Source organism: Malaclemys terrapin, chromosome 8, assembly GCF_027887155.1.
Source record: "Malaclemys terrapin pileata isolate rMalTer1 chromosome 8, rMalTer1.hap1, whole genome shotgun sequence".
Classification (NCBI taxonomy): Eukaryota; Metazoa; Chordata; order Testudines; family Emydidae; genus Malaclemys; species Malaclemys terrapin.
Window position 1 is genome coordinate 102,381,683 of NC_071512.1, and position 19,434 is coordinate 102,401,116.

A 19,434-nucleotide genomic window follows, 5' to 3' on the forward strand; every position below is an offset into this window, starting at 1 on the left:
GACTGTTGAATTATTGACCATTTATAATGATGGCACTTTCCAGATTGTCAGACAAATGCCTTCTAGGGATGTCTGTGTGTGTATTTTTATATATCATCCGAAAGGTTAAACTATGGAACTTTTTTTATTGCCTAGAGATAATTTGGCATAATAAATCACTAGGGCCAAAATTTTCAAATCTGGATGCTAAAGAAAAGGTCTGATGTTTCAAAAATGCTGATTATGCGTGATTTTCCATTGAAGTCACTGGAAACTCAGCATTTCAGAAAAGTCAGGCCACTTATGGATACAAAGTGAACTTGCACTACACTGATGAGTACCCTTCTATAAATAAATACATTTGTTCCTATAAATATAAAAAATAAATCATAGAATTGTGCTGAGTTCACTAGGGTCAGTATATGTGCAGTCAGTGAAATATTAGAAATATGTATCCCAAATGTATTTCAACCTAGGGTGACCAGACAGCAAGTGTGAAAAATCTGGACAGGAGGTGGGAGGCAATAGGCACCTATATAAGACAAAGCCCCAAATATCGGGACTGTCCCTATAAAATCAGGACATCTGGTCACCCTATTTCAACCACATTACAGGAATTTTAAGGCAGAGGAAATTCACACAATATTTTCTAGTTCTTAGGTCTGGTTGACACACATCTTTTGTACTAATTTACCTATTTGAGTTAGAAGTGTGGTTTTATTTTGTTTTAGTCTTTAACCAAAATAATTAGACAGGTGCAACCCCTATCATTGATACAGGCATTCCATTAGAAAGGTGCCATATGGGAATAAGGTATACTGGTATAAACACCTTTATACTGGCATAACTACCTCCACATTTGAGGGGGTTGTACCACTTTAAATATACTTGTATAGTTAATATCTTTTGTGTGTAAACAAGCCTTTATTCCTTTCTACCTTAAGTTCTCTTCAAACTTGCACAAATATGTAAGAAGTATTGTATATCATACTCTACAAGTAAGAGAACGATAAGAATGTCCATTCAGAACATATTTGACAGAGAAAACATGAACTCGGAAGTGTTTCAACTGCATTTGAGATGGAATCAATGGATTTGTGTATGATTCATATTTCTCACTTCTCCTTTTAGCCTTCTCTATCTTTAGCATTACCTTTGTCAGAGACCAATAAAGGGGCAGCCGTGGTGTAATAGATTGAAGCGTGAGATTTGGAGAGACCTGGGTTCCTTTCCTCGTTGTACAACTCACTGCTCTTTGTCCTTGGGCAATTCACTTAACCTCTGTCTGACTCTATTTCATCATGTGTAAAGTTAAGCTGAGAATGTTTACCCCACTTTGAGATCTACTGATAAAAATGCTATATGGGCCTGATAAAAAGCCTTTCAAGTCTGCAGGACTGATTTCAGTGGGATTTGGATCAGGCCTTAAAAGAGCAAGATATTAATATTTTAAGTGGTTTACTAACATATTGTTATCCAGACACTTTCTTTTGGTGGTCTGTGTGAAATGCACTTGTGGAATTAGTCCAGTCCCTTTTGTAGACCCGGACATAGTATAATTGAAACACACCTCATTGGTAGTTATTGACACCCTTGTCTGTAGTGACATTACACAGGTCAGGGACTGAATTGTTCATTGGACTGAACTAAGATTTCACCTGTAGATGTGGTTCCTGCAGATCAGGGATAAGACAGGTCGATGGTGACAGTGCAGGGAACTATACACTTCCTACTGTGGTCAATGGGTAGGGCTCTACCAATTTCACGGCTGTGAAAAATGCACCAGGCACCATGAAATAAGCCCTTCAACGTCAAATCCTGAAATCCCATGTTCCCTTGATCCTAGGAGTGCCCCAGCAAAAGGGGGTCCATAGCTCCGGCTGGGCTCCAGAAGGACAGGAATTGTTCATCTCCTGCACAACTGCTTTGGGTGGGGGATGGGGAAACCAGACCCACCCCTGGGTGCTTCCCCCTGCTGCAGGATTCTCTGTGACTGCGCAGCTGGAAGAGGCTTGTGGAGTTGGATCCAATCTTCCCTGTGCTTCTGGGAGCGCCTCAGCAAAGGGGGTTCCTAGCTGCTAGGATGGGCAGGGCTGGGGCAGGACAGGACTTGCTCTTTCCCTGCAGGGCTGCTTTTGGGTATCTCTTCTGCTGCAGATAGCTCTGCAACCCCTCCTTCCCACTGTCCAGCTCTGAAGGCAGCGCAGGAGTGAGGGTGGGAATACCATGTCCACCCTTCAACAGGTTTGTGACCCGCCCCAAGCCCCTTTTGGGTCAGGATCTCCACAGTTACAACACTGTGAAATTTCAGGTTTAAACATCTGAAAACGAGAAATTGATCAATTTTCAAATCCTCTGGCCGTGAAATTGCCCATAATGGACCGTGAATTTGGAAGGGCCCTATCTATGGGTAAGAGGTATGCCAATCCACACCTTTCATCAATGAAAATTTCACTTAAAACATAACACTTACAAACCTTATTAGCTCATCTTCTAAGCAGCTAGCTGTTATAAGCAAAGTCCTGCAGAGCTCCCATAGTACTCTGCTTCTGTTCCTCAAACAAAACTCCAAATAGATACAAGTGAACAAAAGTATTCAAAATAGTTCTATATAAAACAAAGTATCCTATCCTGCAGTGTTTGCATAATACATGTTTGCACTCCTTAAATACCGTCACGCCCACCAGTTGTAACATCTTCCTTTATTTAATGGGCACAATCTCACATCATCTCACCCATTCCTCTATATTATTACCAGCCATCTACATCTTAAATGTATAGTGAGGAAATTTAGAAAATGTAGGTGATCAGTAAGATATCTATATATCAGACCATTTTAAGGATTATGCAAATCTTTACAGCTCAGGAGGAATCAACCTGTAAACCTAGATTGAATGTAAGTCCTGGATACAAGTTCTGCTTACACTTTTAGCAGTTGGGGAAAGACTGGTTCTACAGTATTTTCTGTCCTCAAAATAATGACAATAGTTATGATGAATTTAACCATCTCAGTAGCTTGCAGTGCACCTGACAGTCCCTTATATTCACTGACACCATTTTTCCATCGGACTGGAGTATGGCGTAGCTGCCCACCATGTATGTTCAAAAATATTTGATTGCTGGGTTTTTGCATACAAATTTTATAAAGGAATAGTTATACAAGTATATGAGTACGGACATCAAATTTGATTATATGCAGAACCTAATCTCAATATCACATCATCCCCCCTGAAAAGAGTATTGAAAGAATATTCCAATTCATATTCTGAATGGTATGTTTCTATGCAATCATCTTGGAGAATACTTATTCCAACCAAGAGCTCAGAATATTGAACTGAATAAAAATGTGTACATTAAGTTGCTTATTTAAATGTCCAGCTTTGATGTTTGCAGAAAAATTTAAGCAGCAGGCAATATAACCTGAGCTTTGTTTTATGGATAAGAGAAGCTAATGTAAGTTACAAACAGTAAAGATTACAAATGTGTATAATATGCTGCAAATGTGAAAAAAATGCAGATTTCAGTTATTAGTTTGCACAGCTGTATTTGCATAAAAATATACTAAACTCTCTATGACATTCCATGCGTGAACCAGATAAAGCATCATTAAACAGATTAATGTTAAAAAAGTACTTAAAGGAAATCTCAAACTGAAAATTTTGCCTTTGTAAAAAAAAAAAAATCCTACACTTCCTCAAAGGTGGTTTTAGTTTATCTGTTTCTTAAAAGTAAAAATAAAAATAGGACTTTTTATTATGGAGAAATACATGGGGGCCTATAAAGGGCCCAGTGGTGGAAGTCCAACTCTTGTCAGTGAATATTACTCTTGCAGGTAGTCCTATTGACTTTACCAGCATGACAGTTTTGCACAACTCTAGCACTTTTAGTTATGAAATGCGGAGCATTTTGTTTTACATAAATATGCCCTTAAATATATTGATGACATGGCGGGACTGGGTCCATTTGAGCTGGCAGTCTTCCAGATACAACAATCCCCATGGGATGTTAACAGTCTTGAACGTGAGGAAGATGCTCCATACTTTGTGACCTATTTTGACATGAGGAGCTTCTCCATATGATTCCTCTTTACCCCAAAATTATTCACAATCTCCTCAGAATGTTAAATGCCACAGTAGAGGTTGTTTGGGCTTTTATTTGAAGGTGTGATAAGGTGTCACTCACCTTTGGCCCTCAGAATCCTTTTGGGCTGGTAGTTCCAGATCCCAGTTTCTCTGCTAGGAGAAACCCCCTGCTGTATAAATGGAGCAGGGATAGTTGAGGCCTTCCTTTATCATTTAGAAAGCCACCTGCTGCTCCCCAAAGGCCTCCTAGGGATTGTTTTAAAATTTCAATTTGGATCCTACTGTAGACAAATCTTAGGGGTTCTGTGACAGGGTGCTGGGCAAAGGGTTGCTGATTAATCTTTTGTCATGCCAGCTCCCATTTAGGGAAATAAATTAGAGCTGGCTGGAGATAACCTGGCTCTAATTGGGGAAGCAGAGACAGCTGTCGCCTAATTAGCCTGGGGCTGTATAAAAGCCTCAGGGGAGGGTAGTGAAGGGGGAGTAGAAAGAAAGGCAGTGAGTAGAAGCAGTTCCTTGTCCAACCCTGTCTGCAGATGGTGAAGGGCCAACTGTACGTGGTGAAAGGGTGGTGGGACCAAGCCTGTAAATAAACTGCATCTGTGGTTACTAACCCCAGGGTCTCAGAGTGACTTTGTGGACCTCACAGAGGCAGGAGCTAAGGGGGCCCTGTTGTGCACTGCTACAGGTTCCATGGCAGTGATGGGTGAGAGTTACTCTTTCCAGTTTGTCTGGCCTGAGAGAAAGGAGCTGTGCTTTTGAATCACCTACCTAGTCAAGTCAGGCAGAAGCCTGTGAAGGAGGAGGTCATGTGGTTAAGCTACAGAGTGGGAGGCATAGTGTAATAAGGTGGCTTGCCCCCTGCGTGCGGGAGCCTGGGGCTAAGCCAACCTGGTTACAAAATGAGCCCTACCTACAGGGAATCAGGCAATTCCCCATAAAGAGCAGAAGGTGGTAGCAATAATGGGAACAAGAGCTAGGCTTAAGGGGTGATAAAGCCCAGCTGGGGAAAGGTTTGGAAAGATGGCTGATAGAAAGCTCAGAGTGTAAGGAAAGAGAGGTAGAGGATAACTTAAAAGGCAGGGTAGGAAGTGGTCCAGGCTAAACTGTTGTGTATGTAATGGAGGAGACCTAGCTGTTCAGTACGTGGCCCTGCAGTAGAGGATGGGATTGGGTTCACCTATTGGCCCCAATGAAGGGGCATAGAAGCCCACCACAAGTTTTACAATATTTAGCAAGGGGACTACAGGCTGAGGCAAAGACAGTTTGGGGAAGAGCCCCAGAGAGGAAGAAGGATTTTTGAAGACGTTTTGCGGACTTTCAGTTTGAACAGAAGGGGTGGACTCAAGATGGTGTCCAGCCAGAGGGCCAAGTCACTGAAAGAGGAACCGTTGGAGCAGAGTGACCAGCTGCTATGTCACACCTGGCCATCAGGGGGTGCCTAGGGGTGAGTGAACTTGTGAACTATTTATGGTGCCTTACTAATGTATGTGACATTGACATTTAATAGCTTCATGTTGCAGTTTCTTAAATCTGTAAGGAATTGCCTCACAAGGTTGTTGAAACTAAATTCATTTAATGTTTGTAAAGTGCTTTCAGATATTCAGAAGCTTGGATGGATGGTGTTAGGAGTGTAAAGACATTTTTATGATTAAATTCTATTAAGTAATACAGACTACAGGAAAATGCATTTTCCTAAAATATTCCAGAGACTTGTCCCTATTTCATGTTAACTCCCTCAGGCCTTCCAAAGAAATGTAGCACACACACATGTTTATATATTAAAGACCCTGCAAAGATATCATTAGGCCTATAGTGATAATGATCCTTATGCCAGGTAGAAAACAGTGGATTCTTTAACTGTAAAGATGCTGATACTAGTTGTTGTTAATGAAATATTTAGTAGGAACTGGCTTATTTTGAAATACAGCCAGTTCTAAACCTGTTATAGTATTGAGATATGAAAAGAGTTTTGAGTTTGTCTCTATTCACATTTGAGAAATACTCTCCCTGATATTGTTGAGCTTCAAGAATCTTATAGAAAAGTAGTGCTTAATGGAACTGTACGAGCACTGCTTTGCAGCACTGGCTGTTCAGAGCTGTGACCAGAGCATGGGGCCCATCTAAACCCAAGAGTCCTATGACTGAGATCAGAACTCCAAGAAGACTGAAAGGCAGACAGGTAATGTGACTATTCAGAGGTATCGTGCTGGAAGAATTGCAGATAGTTCATAACCTCTCTTTCATCTATGGTATTCCCACTTGTGTGAATCCAGCAAGTAATGCAACCCTCAAGAGGGTGGGTTAAGGTTTCTGTGGTTAAAAAAAAAAAAAGGATTGCAGAATGGAAATTTTCAAATCAGATTTAGATGCCAAGTCAAGAGAAAACAGAGCTGTGTTGATGTGTGAGGATAACTCCAAGTAGCAGCGATCCAGATATCTAAAATGGAAACACTATGAAGATAGGCTATTAGTACTGCCTTAGCCCTAAAGCCCTCAGGTATTGTCACCCTAGCTAAAGCAGAGCAGGACTCAGTGCATAATCCCAGACATTGAGTGGAAATGACATTCCCTTTACACTAATGCCCAAAGACCATAAAAGGCCTTAGTTCTAGCCAAATAAAAACTAAAAAGACCTCTTGATATTGAAGGTCTGGAGGAATCTAGTTTCTGCAATGGTGAAAAGTCTAAGTGCTTAAAATTCCTTAAAACTATCTAAGTACTAGTAAAATTAACACAGGGAAGTCTGGTTTAGAAAAAACAAATCAATGCATTGCTTTCAAGAAGGTTCCTTAAGCTCTGTGGTACCAGAGAGAGAGATCCTGCAAGTGGGAGACTATGCACAGGGCACCTTGAAAAACAAGTTCTTCTTGCCTGTTGGTTACTACACCATTAGTTGCTAGGATGTTTGTAGCATGGAAAAGCCTTTGGGATCACCTAGATCATCTCCTACTCTGTGAAGGATTGAAAAATTAGGAGTTCAACTATGTTGCCATGGATATTGCTCTCTCTGTAAGAGACTTAATTTTCCAACACACAAGTAAACGTTTTCTTGATGTTTTATATTTTCATGACTTCTGATAGAAATGATGCCCTCCAGGTCGGGCATTTCTTGGCAATTAATGACTAGCTGCTTTCACCTCCGACCCTCAACTCATCCAGATGGTCATTAACAGCCAGGAAGTGCCCTCTGCACTGGGCATTATTGCTTAATCATTCCCTTTTAATGCTACAGAGTATACCAGCTGCCTCCAGGACATAAATATCTCCTGTGCGGATGGATCAAGAGTGGTGTTGTTTTTTTAAACTTTCATTAATTTGAATGGATATTCTGTCAAAATTACTGCCAAGATGCAAGCACAGACCTTCAACTGCCAAAGGATTTAATTTAAAAGCTGAATGATGGGTATTACCCTAAACCTCACTTAAGGTTAGATCACTCTTTTTCAGGAGGTGTTGGTTGCTGAGTCTCCCTGCAGCAGTGCACTACCTCCTCTGGTGGGAAGGATCTGGGGATGGTGGATTTTGAAGACCTAAATCTCAGGGATTTACCTATCTAATCTAGGTCTTTTATATAGCACCCATTACCATGGTATCTGAAGTGCCTTGAAAACATAAGTGTACACACAGAGATATGTCTCTTTTCTCTGGTCCATGGGGACTGGATTTCAGTTTTTTTTGTATTTTTTTTTTAATCTGGTATTCTGGTGACCTCCTATCCAGCTATTGTGTGATCAAAAATGCCCCAAACTATTTAAGTGTTTGAAGTGTGAATAGCTCTCAGGAAACCTTAGTTCCGCTCCCTTGAGCTAACAATGTGTGTGACCTTTACAGGAGGAGGATTCATTTACATGTGGAATTAAGCAGGTTTTATTGTTACATTCCTAGATTTAAAAAGAGATGCTGTGATGATTTAGTTGGGAATTGGTCCTGCTTTGAGCAGGGGGTTGGACTAGATGACCTCCTGAGGTCCCTTCCAACCCTGATATTCTATGATTCTATATGTGCCAAAAGGCAGGATAACTTAAGATCAGAACGCTTTAGCAATCATACCTTTAATAATAAAAGTTAACCAGCACATCAGTGAATTGTATGTGTGTGCATGCACACACAACTTGGGATTGTCTAGTTCTTGTGTATAATTATTTCTGAGTTCTTCTAAATGTGAAATGTCATTAAAATATGGTGATAGCTAAAGTAAGTTCAGCCATAGTGTTGGTGTAGAGAAAAATATAACACTTTTTTTTTTTTTAAATCTAGGATGTAATATTTAGTGTCTCTTTTATGCTCTTCTCTCTGGAAGAGCATAATATGGAAGGCAAGACCCAGGCTATACATTTTATAGACAGTCACACTGTTTGCAAAATTGTGGGTATACTTGCTGTTTAAGGTTCATTCAGTGTTTGACAGTTTGATTGCATGAAATACAATGCTTGGAATATAAGTAAATTACAAAATTTACAAGAAGGCAACACAAAAATATAGCACTCCAAAACACATTTAAAATTTGTAATGTACCCTGGGCAATCCAGGGTCTCCAGCTATCATTTTGAAGGCCTTAAAAGGGTAGTCCAGGTCTATTGGTTATCAATGATAAGTCAGGTTTCTCTTGGATGCTGAAGGTAAATGTGGATTTCTTCACCAAGTGACAAGAGATCAATATAGCCTCCCTCGATGTATGGTTTAGCACTGAACATGGAGGTCACCTTACTGGTGAGCCTGATTTTACTGCTTTGTTGGCAAAAAGAGATTTGGGTGCCAGGGTTACTACTGTTTGCTTAGTACTACCGACTTTTTATTATGCATCCTTAAGTGAAACACATGGTATGCACATCAGAACTGCAGACTTTATCTTTGGCTTTAATGCTTCAACAGAATTAACAGCAGTAAAATACAGGTGAACTGTTATTTCCTGGAACTCTCTTTATACAAGTTCCGGAAGGGCTGGGACTTGACTTTGTGGTTTCCTGACTCTTGGAGTAAGACTTTTTGATCTGTGGGTTCATATTTTAACAATGCAACAATGTTTTTCACAGATAATTATTTACAACTTTAGAATGGGTAAGTCAAGGATGAGTTTGTTGGAAGTTGAAAATCTCAATTATAGTGAGAAACCAGTTGTTCCCTTCTAAGAGTTTAGAAACCATGCCCTGTTAAGAGCAATGCAACATCTGTAAGCTTTATGCTGAGATTTTATCCTTCTAAAATAGCAGTGACCAAACTCTGATCTCTATGGAGATTTATACCCAGTATGAAACTGGTGCACAGAGGCACAATAAAAGGAGGACTGATGAACTTCTGGATTGTCTCTAAGTGGTTCCCCTGTTCAGCTAATTCTTCACTTTACCTAATGCAGATTGTTGATAGACTTTTAAGGCCATTATGATGATCTACCATAGCTTAGATAATCCATAGATGATCTTCTGCATAACACAGACAATAGCATTTCACCCAATAATTCCTGCATCAAGCCCAATAACAATCTTCCTTCTAGGAGGAACAGAAATACAGTGTGTCCATTTCCTTTAGGAAAATAATTATTTAGTATTATGTATGTGGTTGGGACCAGGTGGGGGTGTAAACATGCAGCCCATCATCTTGAATGCCCCTCTGTCTACAGAGGATTGTGGAGCAGCCTCTCCAAAGGGTTTGAAACCATTTCTACTGCCAACCAGAGGATTTCTCTTGGACATATTTGTGCAGCTGGTGCCATAATTGGACCTTGTAAAATGTGCAGTTTATAGTCTCTTTAAAGTGTTTCTAAGACCAATGGACTCTAAAAATTGCTCTAATGCTAGTGGAAATTTGAGGAGTTAACCTTTTTACCTTTCTATTTTCATCGTTTCTTTTAGTTTTCCTACCTAAGGACAAATTGTCCAGGCCTTCCTGACATCTGAGTAACTTTATTCCCAATACTCAACCCTATTATCCCCTTTCCCATATCTCCAATTTGTCGTCTTTCCTCCTGTTATCTGCTACCTCTCCATTTTCCTCCTCTTTTCTTTCGCTGTACAGCAGTACTCAATATTTCAAATATATTTCAGCTGCAATGGAAATACAATCCCAATAAGGTTCAGTGTACCGAATCCTTCACTAGCCACTGAACTGTGTGGGACAAATTTGTCCTTGGTGTACCTCTAATGGAGCCAGTGGAATAACACCAGGCATCAATTTGTCCTGTTGTTTCTTTTTGCAGCTCTTCCTACTTCTATTGTAACGAGATACAATCACTATAGCAGCTGTTATTGTTTGATCAGCAACACAATCTTTGTTGAGATTTCATTTCCCTTGCAGCCCAAATGCTAGATTATATTTCTCATCTGTGCCTTTTAGCAGACTTTATTTGACATTAAATTACACACCAACCTGGTGATGTTCCACTGCTTGTTAATATAAATTAGTGGCATTTGAAATCCCAAACCTTAAATGGAGGATATGGAAGACTTTGTCCATGTTCAAGTAATAAATCTCCCATTAGCATATGGGAAGTTTACAGCTGTTAGCTACATGCATTTTATTTTTATATCCGTTTGATATGTCTTCATTGTACGTTTAGTTTATTCCTGGTCGTTTTATGTACTTTATATAGATATGGACAAAATTTCTACCATGGTTGGCTTTGTTTGTTTTGGTACTTTATGTTTGTGTTGCATTTTGTAAGACTAAAACCTAGTGCTCCTTGTTTTTAGGATTCATGTGCTGTATATTAAACTTCTCAAGTTATTCCTACAAATGACTCTCAGAACTGAATATAATCCCCTGGAAATAATTCTTGCTCTGCTTAAATAATAAAATATAAATAGGATATCTCCATTAATTTATTTATCTCCTAGAACTGGAAGGGACCTTGAAAGGTCATTGAGTCCAGCCCCCTGCTTTCACTAGCAGGACCAAGTACTGATTTTGCCCCTGATCCCTAGGTGGCCCCCTCAAGGACTGAACTCACAACCCTGGGTTTAGCAGGCCAATGCTCAAACCACGGAGCTAACTGTCTCACCCCCCCCCCCCCGCTTCTAAAACAGAGGGGAATACTATCTAGAGAGCACACAAGTGAATGCATGCACCTGGCGTAAATTCCAAAACATTCACAGTTCACTTTGAATAAGTATCCAGAAGCTCAGATGTTTTCCAAACCTATGGTAGACTCCAGTGAGTCTTTCAGCCCTTTGATCCCACACAATCCCTCTGCATCTTGCTGTCCTCTTTGGAGGATGAGACCCAGTTGTCCTACTGTATTTTCTGTGAGTAGCTCATTTCACCTTTAATAAGGAGTCAGCGGGGGGCATGGGTTTTTCTACCCATAACCAATGGGTAATGCTGTAGGATAGGAAGGTGTCTCCATCTTGTAGGAACTTGAGAACCAAATTTTTTTTTAAAAAAGGACTTTTCTTTTAGTAAATAGAACAGTGTCAATAGGTTTGTCCTGTGATTATGATTATGGCAGGATATGTTCTACCTATTTGGCTTCTAGGAATTTATCTCCACTATTTGTTACTAAGGGCAGGGGCGCCACTGCTCCTAGTTCCTGCCCGGGGCACAGTTGTATCATCTTGGTCCAGGCAGCAGGATGATTTTGAGCTGTAGTCAGCCAGGCCCTACTCTTCCAGGAGAGGGAAAGAGAAGACCCTCTCCCAATAGCCCCCTTCTCTGGGCCAGGTGACTCCGGAAAGGGGAGATAAATAACAGAAGCAAATTCCTTAAGCTAGGTCCCAGATCCTAGGTGTAAAGGCTTGATATTCAAACAGACTTGACTGTTCCTGATTCCACCTGAAGAGAGGGTACGCTCAGCTCTGAGAAAAACAGACCTTAAATGTAAACTCAGTTTTTCCAGTGAGTCCAAATCAAGGCCCTGCTCAAGTGTTGTGATGGATTGTTCTTAATCCTGGGGAGCATCCACTGACTTCGGGGGGAATCCTTTTCAGGGGCCTAAACAAGCCCTAAAATGGAGTGTAATAAACCATTCATAACTGAGTCTCAGCCGAGACAAGCTGCAGGAGGTAACGTGTTTATGGGACCCTCTGCTGGGGGTGCGAGAGCCAAGCTTGGGAGCCACCCGAGCTCGTGTGCAGGTCCGCGGGCTCGTGTGGCTGTTGCGCTGCAGTGTGGACGGGGGTTGCATGCACCGCGTTCCCCGCAGGAGGTGGGAGCGGGGGGCCATGCGCGGGGCCAGGCGAGCCGCCGAGCGGCTCCTGGGGAGGCTGGAGCGCACTGGCTCGGCTCGCGCCCCGCTCCGCAGCCCTTCGCAGGGAGCGAGCGCCGCGCGCCAGCCGGGCTTGCCTCCGCTCTGCGTTGGATTGCTCCGGTCTGCCTGGAGCCCGGACCCGCTCGCTCGGCCCCAGCGGCGGGGCGCCCAGGCGCGCTCAGCCGAGCGCCGAGGCGCACTTTCAGGAACAATAACAGTGCAGGCGGCGAGGGGCCCGGAGCCGCCGCCGCCCCCCCCCCCGCGCCATGTACGCCTTTGTGCGGTTCCTGGAGGACAACGTCTGCTATGCGCTGCCCGTCTCGTGCGTGCGGGACTTCAGCCCCACGTCCCGCCTCGACTTCGACAACCAGAAGGTGTACACGGTGTACCGCAACCCGCGCGAGGCGGAGGACGAGGACGAGAGCCCCGGCGACTGGGGCGACCGCCTGCTGCTGCACAAGGCCCAGATCCTGGCGCTGGCAGGTGAGGCCGGGCGGGAGCGGGGTGGGGGGAGGGGTGGGTCGTTTGAAGGCCGGACCAGTTAAAAACAAATCGCTCCCGCGAGGGGGGCGGGAGGACGGAGGCGGCCCCCCCCCCCCCCGCCCCGCTCGCTGCTCCCCGGCGCGGAGGGGGCGGGACTGCCGGGGGGGGGTTCACCCCACGTCCTGACCGGCTGCAGCGCACCTGGGGGAGGGGGGGGTCACCTTTCTTGGTGGCTTTTCCCATAGCTGCCACTGAATCACATCCCCCCCCCCCCCCCGGCAAATGAGGCCGCGAGAAAGGGGAGGTGATGGGGGACGTCAAGCAGGCTAATCTCCTCGCTGCTTTGAGCTGCAGTCAGACTAAAAGGGCCCCACCTCCTTGCAACTACCTGCGCGATTTTGTTTCCAAAAGAGAGAGAGAGAGAATTCGTGATGGGAGGTTTTGCCACGGAACACCCCTTAGTGGTGTTATTGCCCCTGTCTGAAGTTACTGCCACAACTTCATATTATCTTTGATTTTAGGACTAGCTTTTATCATCTGCCCAGGACACCCTTTACCGCTGTGCACTTGACGTTTTTGTGGTTTGAAATCTCAACCTGGGAATCGAGGGGCACATCTGGAACTTTAACCCCCCCCCCAACAACAACCCCCACCTTCTAATATTTGAAAATCATCATACTGCACCTAACAAGAATAAAAAAACTCCCCTCGCTTCTATTACAAAAAAGTTAGATCCCCATTATACATACAGGGCCTTATTCTCTTACCCTGCGCCTTGGAATCATTTACAGCATTGCAAGTGGATGTAGTGTTCTACCAAAGCAGAATGATAGCGTTTTTCATCCACTATGCATTGGTGTAAACAACTTCACAAGGTGCAGTGCAGTGAGGGGTCAGGACCACATATTCTAGCTAGCCCCTGTAAAACTTGCTATTGCTGCATCAAGCTTATTCACATTTAAATGTGAGATTTCTTTAAAATCGTCACATCACTATGTCACTGTCTTAGAGAGCCTGCCGAGCTGTATATTCTGAAACAAATTTATTTTTAAAAGACTCTAGAGTTTTGCAGTCTGCCTTCAATGAGTGCAGTGACCATGACAGTGGGTCTAGTGGAATGAATATAGGACTAGGAGTGAGACCCTCCTGAGTTCTAATCCTGATTTTGACACTTAGGCATGTAATTTTAAGCTATTTATTTAGTAAGTTTTAAAAAGTTTACAAATCTTTGCCAGGTAAATGTCAGAAACGAAATACTCCCATTAAGACCCATTATACAGGAATTTAATCATTCACCAGTTCTGTTTAACAGGGTGTTATCATACAACAGAGTAAGCATCATTACAAGAACTTAGGCAAGTTATTTAACGTATGTGCCTATTTTTTCAGGTGTAAATTGGGAACGATAATTCACATCCATTTTAACATTTATATACAGTTTTGTGAGAAGGGTAGAGCCTGATTCCCCTCTCAAACCAGTATAAATCAGAAGTAACTATACTGAAGTCATTGAGTTGACAATGTTCCAAAAATATTGGGAACATAGGAATTGTCAATTCCAATCAGGGCAGTGGTCCATCTTATACAGGATAAGTCTTGTCTTTTTAGCTGTGACCAGCCCCAGACTTTTCAGATAAAGGTGTAAGAAACCTCATTGTGGAGTAGCCTGACCATAGAGGAAGTTTTTCATAGTTGTTTTTGTTGGCTTATCCCCTGAAGTATGAAGGTTTCTATTTCTTATACTATTTTTTTTTTAATCCTGTGAACAGGGACTCTTGATGTTCTCGTTAGCTATATGAGGGAAGACTCAGACATTAAGTGCTAAGTTATGTACATGGAAGATATGAACCCTGAATTTTTCTGTAAAAACCAACTTTTCTACCACTGAGTCAATTACACACCACACACAAAGAATTATTGTTTTACTCTTGAAACTATCACCTTCTGGCCATCTCTGTAGCTTAAATGTTTATTTTATTATTCCAAGAAGCTTCTAGTGCCTGAGGAGAGAAATTGATCTTATACTTAGAAATCTTGGGAATAGAATTTGGGTTTGTAGTTAATATATCAGCTTTGGCCCTATCAATACTGGTTCTCCAGTGAGGTAACTCCCTTCTCTTCATGTGTCATTATATAATGCCTGCATCTATAATTTTCACTCTGTGCATCTGAAGAAGTGAGGTTTTTTAACCCACGAAAGCTTATGCCCAAATAAATCTGTTAGTCTTTAAGGTGCCACTGGACTCCTTGTTGTTTTTGTGGATACAAGTATCAGGGGGTAGCAGAGTTAGTCTGTATCAGCTTTGGCACTGATAGAATTATCAGCAAGTTAGCTTTAAAATCAGTTACTTTATGGCAAATTGTAAAGTTAGGAAATACTTTCTAAAATGTTTCTATTGGCATACAGTTTCAGGACTAAAGTCTCATGGCAGGCAAATAGAATATTGGAGTTTGTTACTCATTTACAAGTCAATAGTAATTCACGTGTATGTAGGAAATCACTCCCCGCACCCTCCCCCGACTGCCCCAAGGTTTCCAGAGCGCTCTAACTAATCAGTTAACTATTGTATGTAAACTTAGTGTCATTTTGAAAGGCATATATGTATATATAAAATACATGCATAGGCCTTGGTCCTTCAGTCAGATGGGCCTGCACCGTGCAGAGTACCCAGAGCTTCTGTGGGGTTCTGCATAGGTGCATGGATCCTCCCGTGTGGATCAAAGTGCAGGATGAGGGCCGTCATTCATATATTACATTTTAAAAATAGGGTTTTTTTAAAAGATATGTGCTCACTTCTGAGCATGTTCAGAGAACATCTTCCACAATTTTAGTGGTGCTAATTTGCATACACTGAATTAACAGGACTATTAAAGTATCAGAGGAGTAGCCGTGTTATTCTGGATCTGTAAAACGTTGCTTTTTACAGGACTAGTCAAGTGAGTAAAGTCATGCCTGTGCATATGTGCTTACACTATCAAACCCTGTCTGTGCAATGGTGATTTAATGACATTCTGAGAAACTTGGCATTTGTTTCCTTGCCTTTTTTAAATTTTTTGTTAAAAGGGAAGATGGGGGGAATGGCGAAAATAAATTGCCCATGTGCATTAAGAAGGACAATTAAATATTTGATTTTTGAAACATTGAAACAAGTGTTTCCTTTTCTGTGTTACTAATAAAGCCTTAGCCAATCCCTTTCAAACGTTGACCGCAAGTCCTTATTTAGGTGCATTAATAAGTGGCTTGTGACTTCAGTGGGACTCCCCATAGGAGTGACTATATGTTCAGGCCCATAACCCACACCATTTCAATCCTATGCTTATACTCTCCCTTCTTAAGTATTCCAGCAACAATCCTTAGACCGGTGAGGCCATGCTGGGCAAGAGTATACTGGAAGGGACAGTGCTGTTGCTACACAAGCGGTACAGCTATCAAAATGTTTTGTCAAAATTGGACTCTGTTTTAAGAGAAAAAAAATGTTCTGAGCATGCTCAAAAGGATCACAATTGTTATAGCCTTTGATGGGGGGCAGGAAAATACTAAGTCACCTTTTAAACACTTCAATAATTAGAGATTTTCCTTAAACTTTTTGAAAAAGTTATACAGGGATTGAGGCCAAGGACAGAGTTTCAGACCCAGAGAAGAAATTTAGAGAAAACTGAGCATTGGAAAGCCGCTTAAAGCAGAAGTTGTGACAATCTCAAGACTTAAAGTTCACAGGCAATTGCTGTTAAGTAAACTAGAAGAATTGTTTCATTCATCACTAGAATGAAAAGTGGTTGCCATACAACAGCATACAGGAACACTGCACTTTGAAATGGGAGGTTAATAGTGTAATCTAATTGAAATTGCAAGAATTTTAGGCAACAGTGACATCTTGTACTTTACTTTTTAGAAAGGGTTGGTGCCTCTTCATATAATGATCCACTACTTGACTTTTCTTTTTGACCTCTTTCTCAGAATTAGTCCTTTTAGCCTTTTTTGCTGCAATATCCATCTGTAGTTCATAGGTTCTTCACGCACATCCAAAATATTTGTAGACAAATTCTGCCATTGGTTATGTATATCCTATACCAGGTAACATCATTGGCCCTTAAGTGATTAAATTGAGGGTCCTTTCTGCTTATGAAATGGTAATGTAGCACAGCACAGACTCAGCCCTGCGGCGCCTCCTGCTGGTTGTCCTTGGGAATTGGTGCTCCTCGGATGAGGAGCTCCCTCTGCAGACCGGTGATCCGCTTGCCATTGGCCCCCTGTGACCCTCATCTCAGAGTTCTGCCTCCTGCAGTACCCTACAGTCTTACTGGGTTTTCCCCCACCCCCTATCCCCACATCACCTCAGTCATGGCTACTGCCAGTCTCTGTTTAGCCCCTGCACCCTATCAGCCGATCATCACAGGCAACAAGGGGTTTGGACTGGCTGCCTTTACCCACCCTCCGGCTGCCCCTCTGCAAGCCCAATACCTAGGTGGGCCTAGAACCAGGGCCTGCAGCCTGGGGTGTTGCTGGCCTAGGGCTTCCCAGCTCCTAAGGCCTTTCCCCAGCCCTGCCTCCCTCTAGGTCCCCTGGGTGAGTTCCCCAGAAGCCAGGCCTGTCTCCCTCTCAAGTTAGAGAGAGACTGCTGCTTCTTCTGGCTTCCCTGGCCTTCTTATAAGGCCCAGTTGCTTAGTTTGGGGCGTGGCCCCAGTTGTAGCCACTTCCCCAATCAGCTGGGGTTTTACTCCCTGGCCTTCCCCAGCCCTCTGCAGGGCTTTTCCAATTCCTGGGCTGGAGTGGATGGTCACCCCGCTACAGGTAACCATATACTAGGCTAAAAGAAAATCAACTCAGAAGCAGAGGTCTCACTGTTTATTACCTCAGACTATTGTCATTATCAAGTTAAAAGGGAATATCTTCTAGTTGGAAACATACTTTCCTTGGCTACAATAAATATCTCTGTACTCTGGCTACTGTCCTCAAAATTTCCCAGCCACATGACCACAACAAACACAGCTACCTCAGATTCTTACCCCCTATCCAAAATGGTTTTATATACTCCAGTTTCATCTGTCTTTGTTCCCACACACTTGTCCTTGCCCATTGGGGATGGCTTAGGCTGTGTCCCATACTAAGATAGACCTGTCAAATTTAACTCATTTTAGATGACTTTTAAGACAGCCTTTAAATCTCATGATGAAATGTTTTGCTGTGTTTCAGGGGCATTTAAAACTTCCATTCACGTTGTCACAGCATGACACTTGGAGGTTTGAGTGGGGGCAGGGTGGAAATGGGCTGAGAAATTGAGATACTTGTTTGTTTTGGACATACAGGTGAGGAACTCTGAGGGCAGTAGTTAATCGGAAGGGAAATATTTGCACAAGGACTACAGTGATTGAAAATATATAAGGCTAGATGCTGAGGTGCATCCAGAATGCAGAGTGTTGGTCAGGGAAGTGGTGTATACAAAGTTGGCTTGAAGCTCCTACTTGCATTGTTGTGATTCTGTTGCTACTCAGTGCATTTCTTCTATGTGCACTGTTCGGACATTGTGAGGGTTGGCATAATATAAAGATATCCCAAACACACACTGTTTATAAACCTTTCCCCTTACTCTTGCAGTTAAGTGGGTATATGGCATATGAATCCCTACACAGGCTTATATAGTACTCCAATGGCATACGCATTGGCATGAGTGACACTTGGCCCCATACTCTGATCTGAACAGATTAGAATGTGGCATCACAGTTGGTTTCCCCCAGCCCTGTCCCAATATTAACTTTCAAAAGCTAATTTAATTGTTTAAAAAAAAAAAAAGTAGTACAGGTCATTTTCAGTAACAGTAAGTGGTACTTGTGTCTCCTACCATATGGAGTTGTGCTTGAAATATTGTAGTGACATTTCCATTAAAATTACTTATTTTTGAGGATTTAAGAAGACTGTGCCTACAATTAATTACAACATTTAACAATTAAAAGCATCTACCAATTTTATGGGAGCAAAAATAAATGAATGGAAGTTTGAAAAACACTTTCCTCTTAACTTTTTTAAAGGCATTTCTCCATAATGTTACCTTAGTGCCACTGAAGTATTTAAGAAAAGATAGGGGCCAAACTATTTTCTTTTAAAATGTTAATGTATTATGAATCCAATATTAACACTGTTACTACTTTTCTATATGGGCTCACACAGTGTGTAAATCTGCTGGCTACTCCTCCAGTCCATTCTCCTCTTGCCTTCGGAGTCTCTGATGGGTAGGTGACTGGGGAGACTCCCTTTGTGGTGGGGTGCTCGAGGTCTTAACCCTCTGGTGCAGCTGAAATGCAGCATTTCCACCACTTTGCGGTCTTGTGGTCATTAGAGCCCCTTCAGAAGTGTTCTAGCAAGGCAGGCAGGCAGCCAAACCATAGCCAAGTTTATTGAGTTGGTTTCCAGCCTAGTAGTTCTTATTGTCTGAGGTTTCAAAATGCACTTTATAAAGAGGAATTGTCATTATAAATGTTAATTGTTGCTGTAAAGCACTCTTCATTTGTAAAGTTCTTAAACAACAACTAATCCTCAGCCCCTACATAAGGTGTTGTATAGGTGAATATAACAACTGAAATATACAGGATAGTACTTATTTTAAAATGTGCTACTTGTTTTCAATTTTTAAAAAATTCTGAATTTCTAAAAAAAACTGCAGTGGGTTTCAGTAAGGATTAAAGGAGTTTCTCCATAATTATAAACCTTCA

At 42.1% G+C, this 19,434-nt stretch overlaps 2 protein-coding genes across 3 annotated transcripts in view; both read left to right on the forward strand.

Annotated features, from left to right (window-relative positions):
• AGBL4 (AGBL carboxypeptidase 4) overlaps positions 1–19,434 on the forward strand; it is a 1,388,984-nt gene that overhangs the window by 843,344 nt on the left and 526,206 nt on the right. The gene's annotated exons all lie outside the window — the stretch shown is intronic.
• The window catches only part of BEND5 (BEN domain containing 5), a 43,956-nt gene continuing 36,920 nt past the window's right edge, over positions 12,399–19,434 (forward strand). Inside the window, exon 1 of one of the 2 annotated variants that reach the window (XM_054036602.1) lies at positions 12,399–12,726. In XM_054036602.1, the coding sequence (XP_053892577.1) occupies positions 12,510–12,726 (217 nt within the window). In that variant the 5' untranslated portion in view covers positions 12,399–12,509. The remainder of the gene's footprint in view (positions 12,727–19,434) is intronic. The other variant, XM_054036604.1, reaches the window with a different exon arrangement.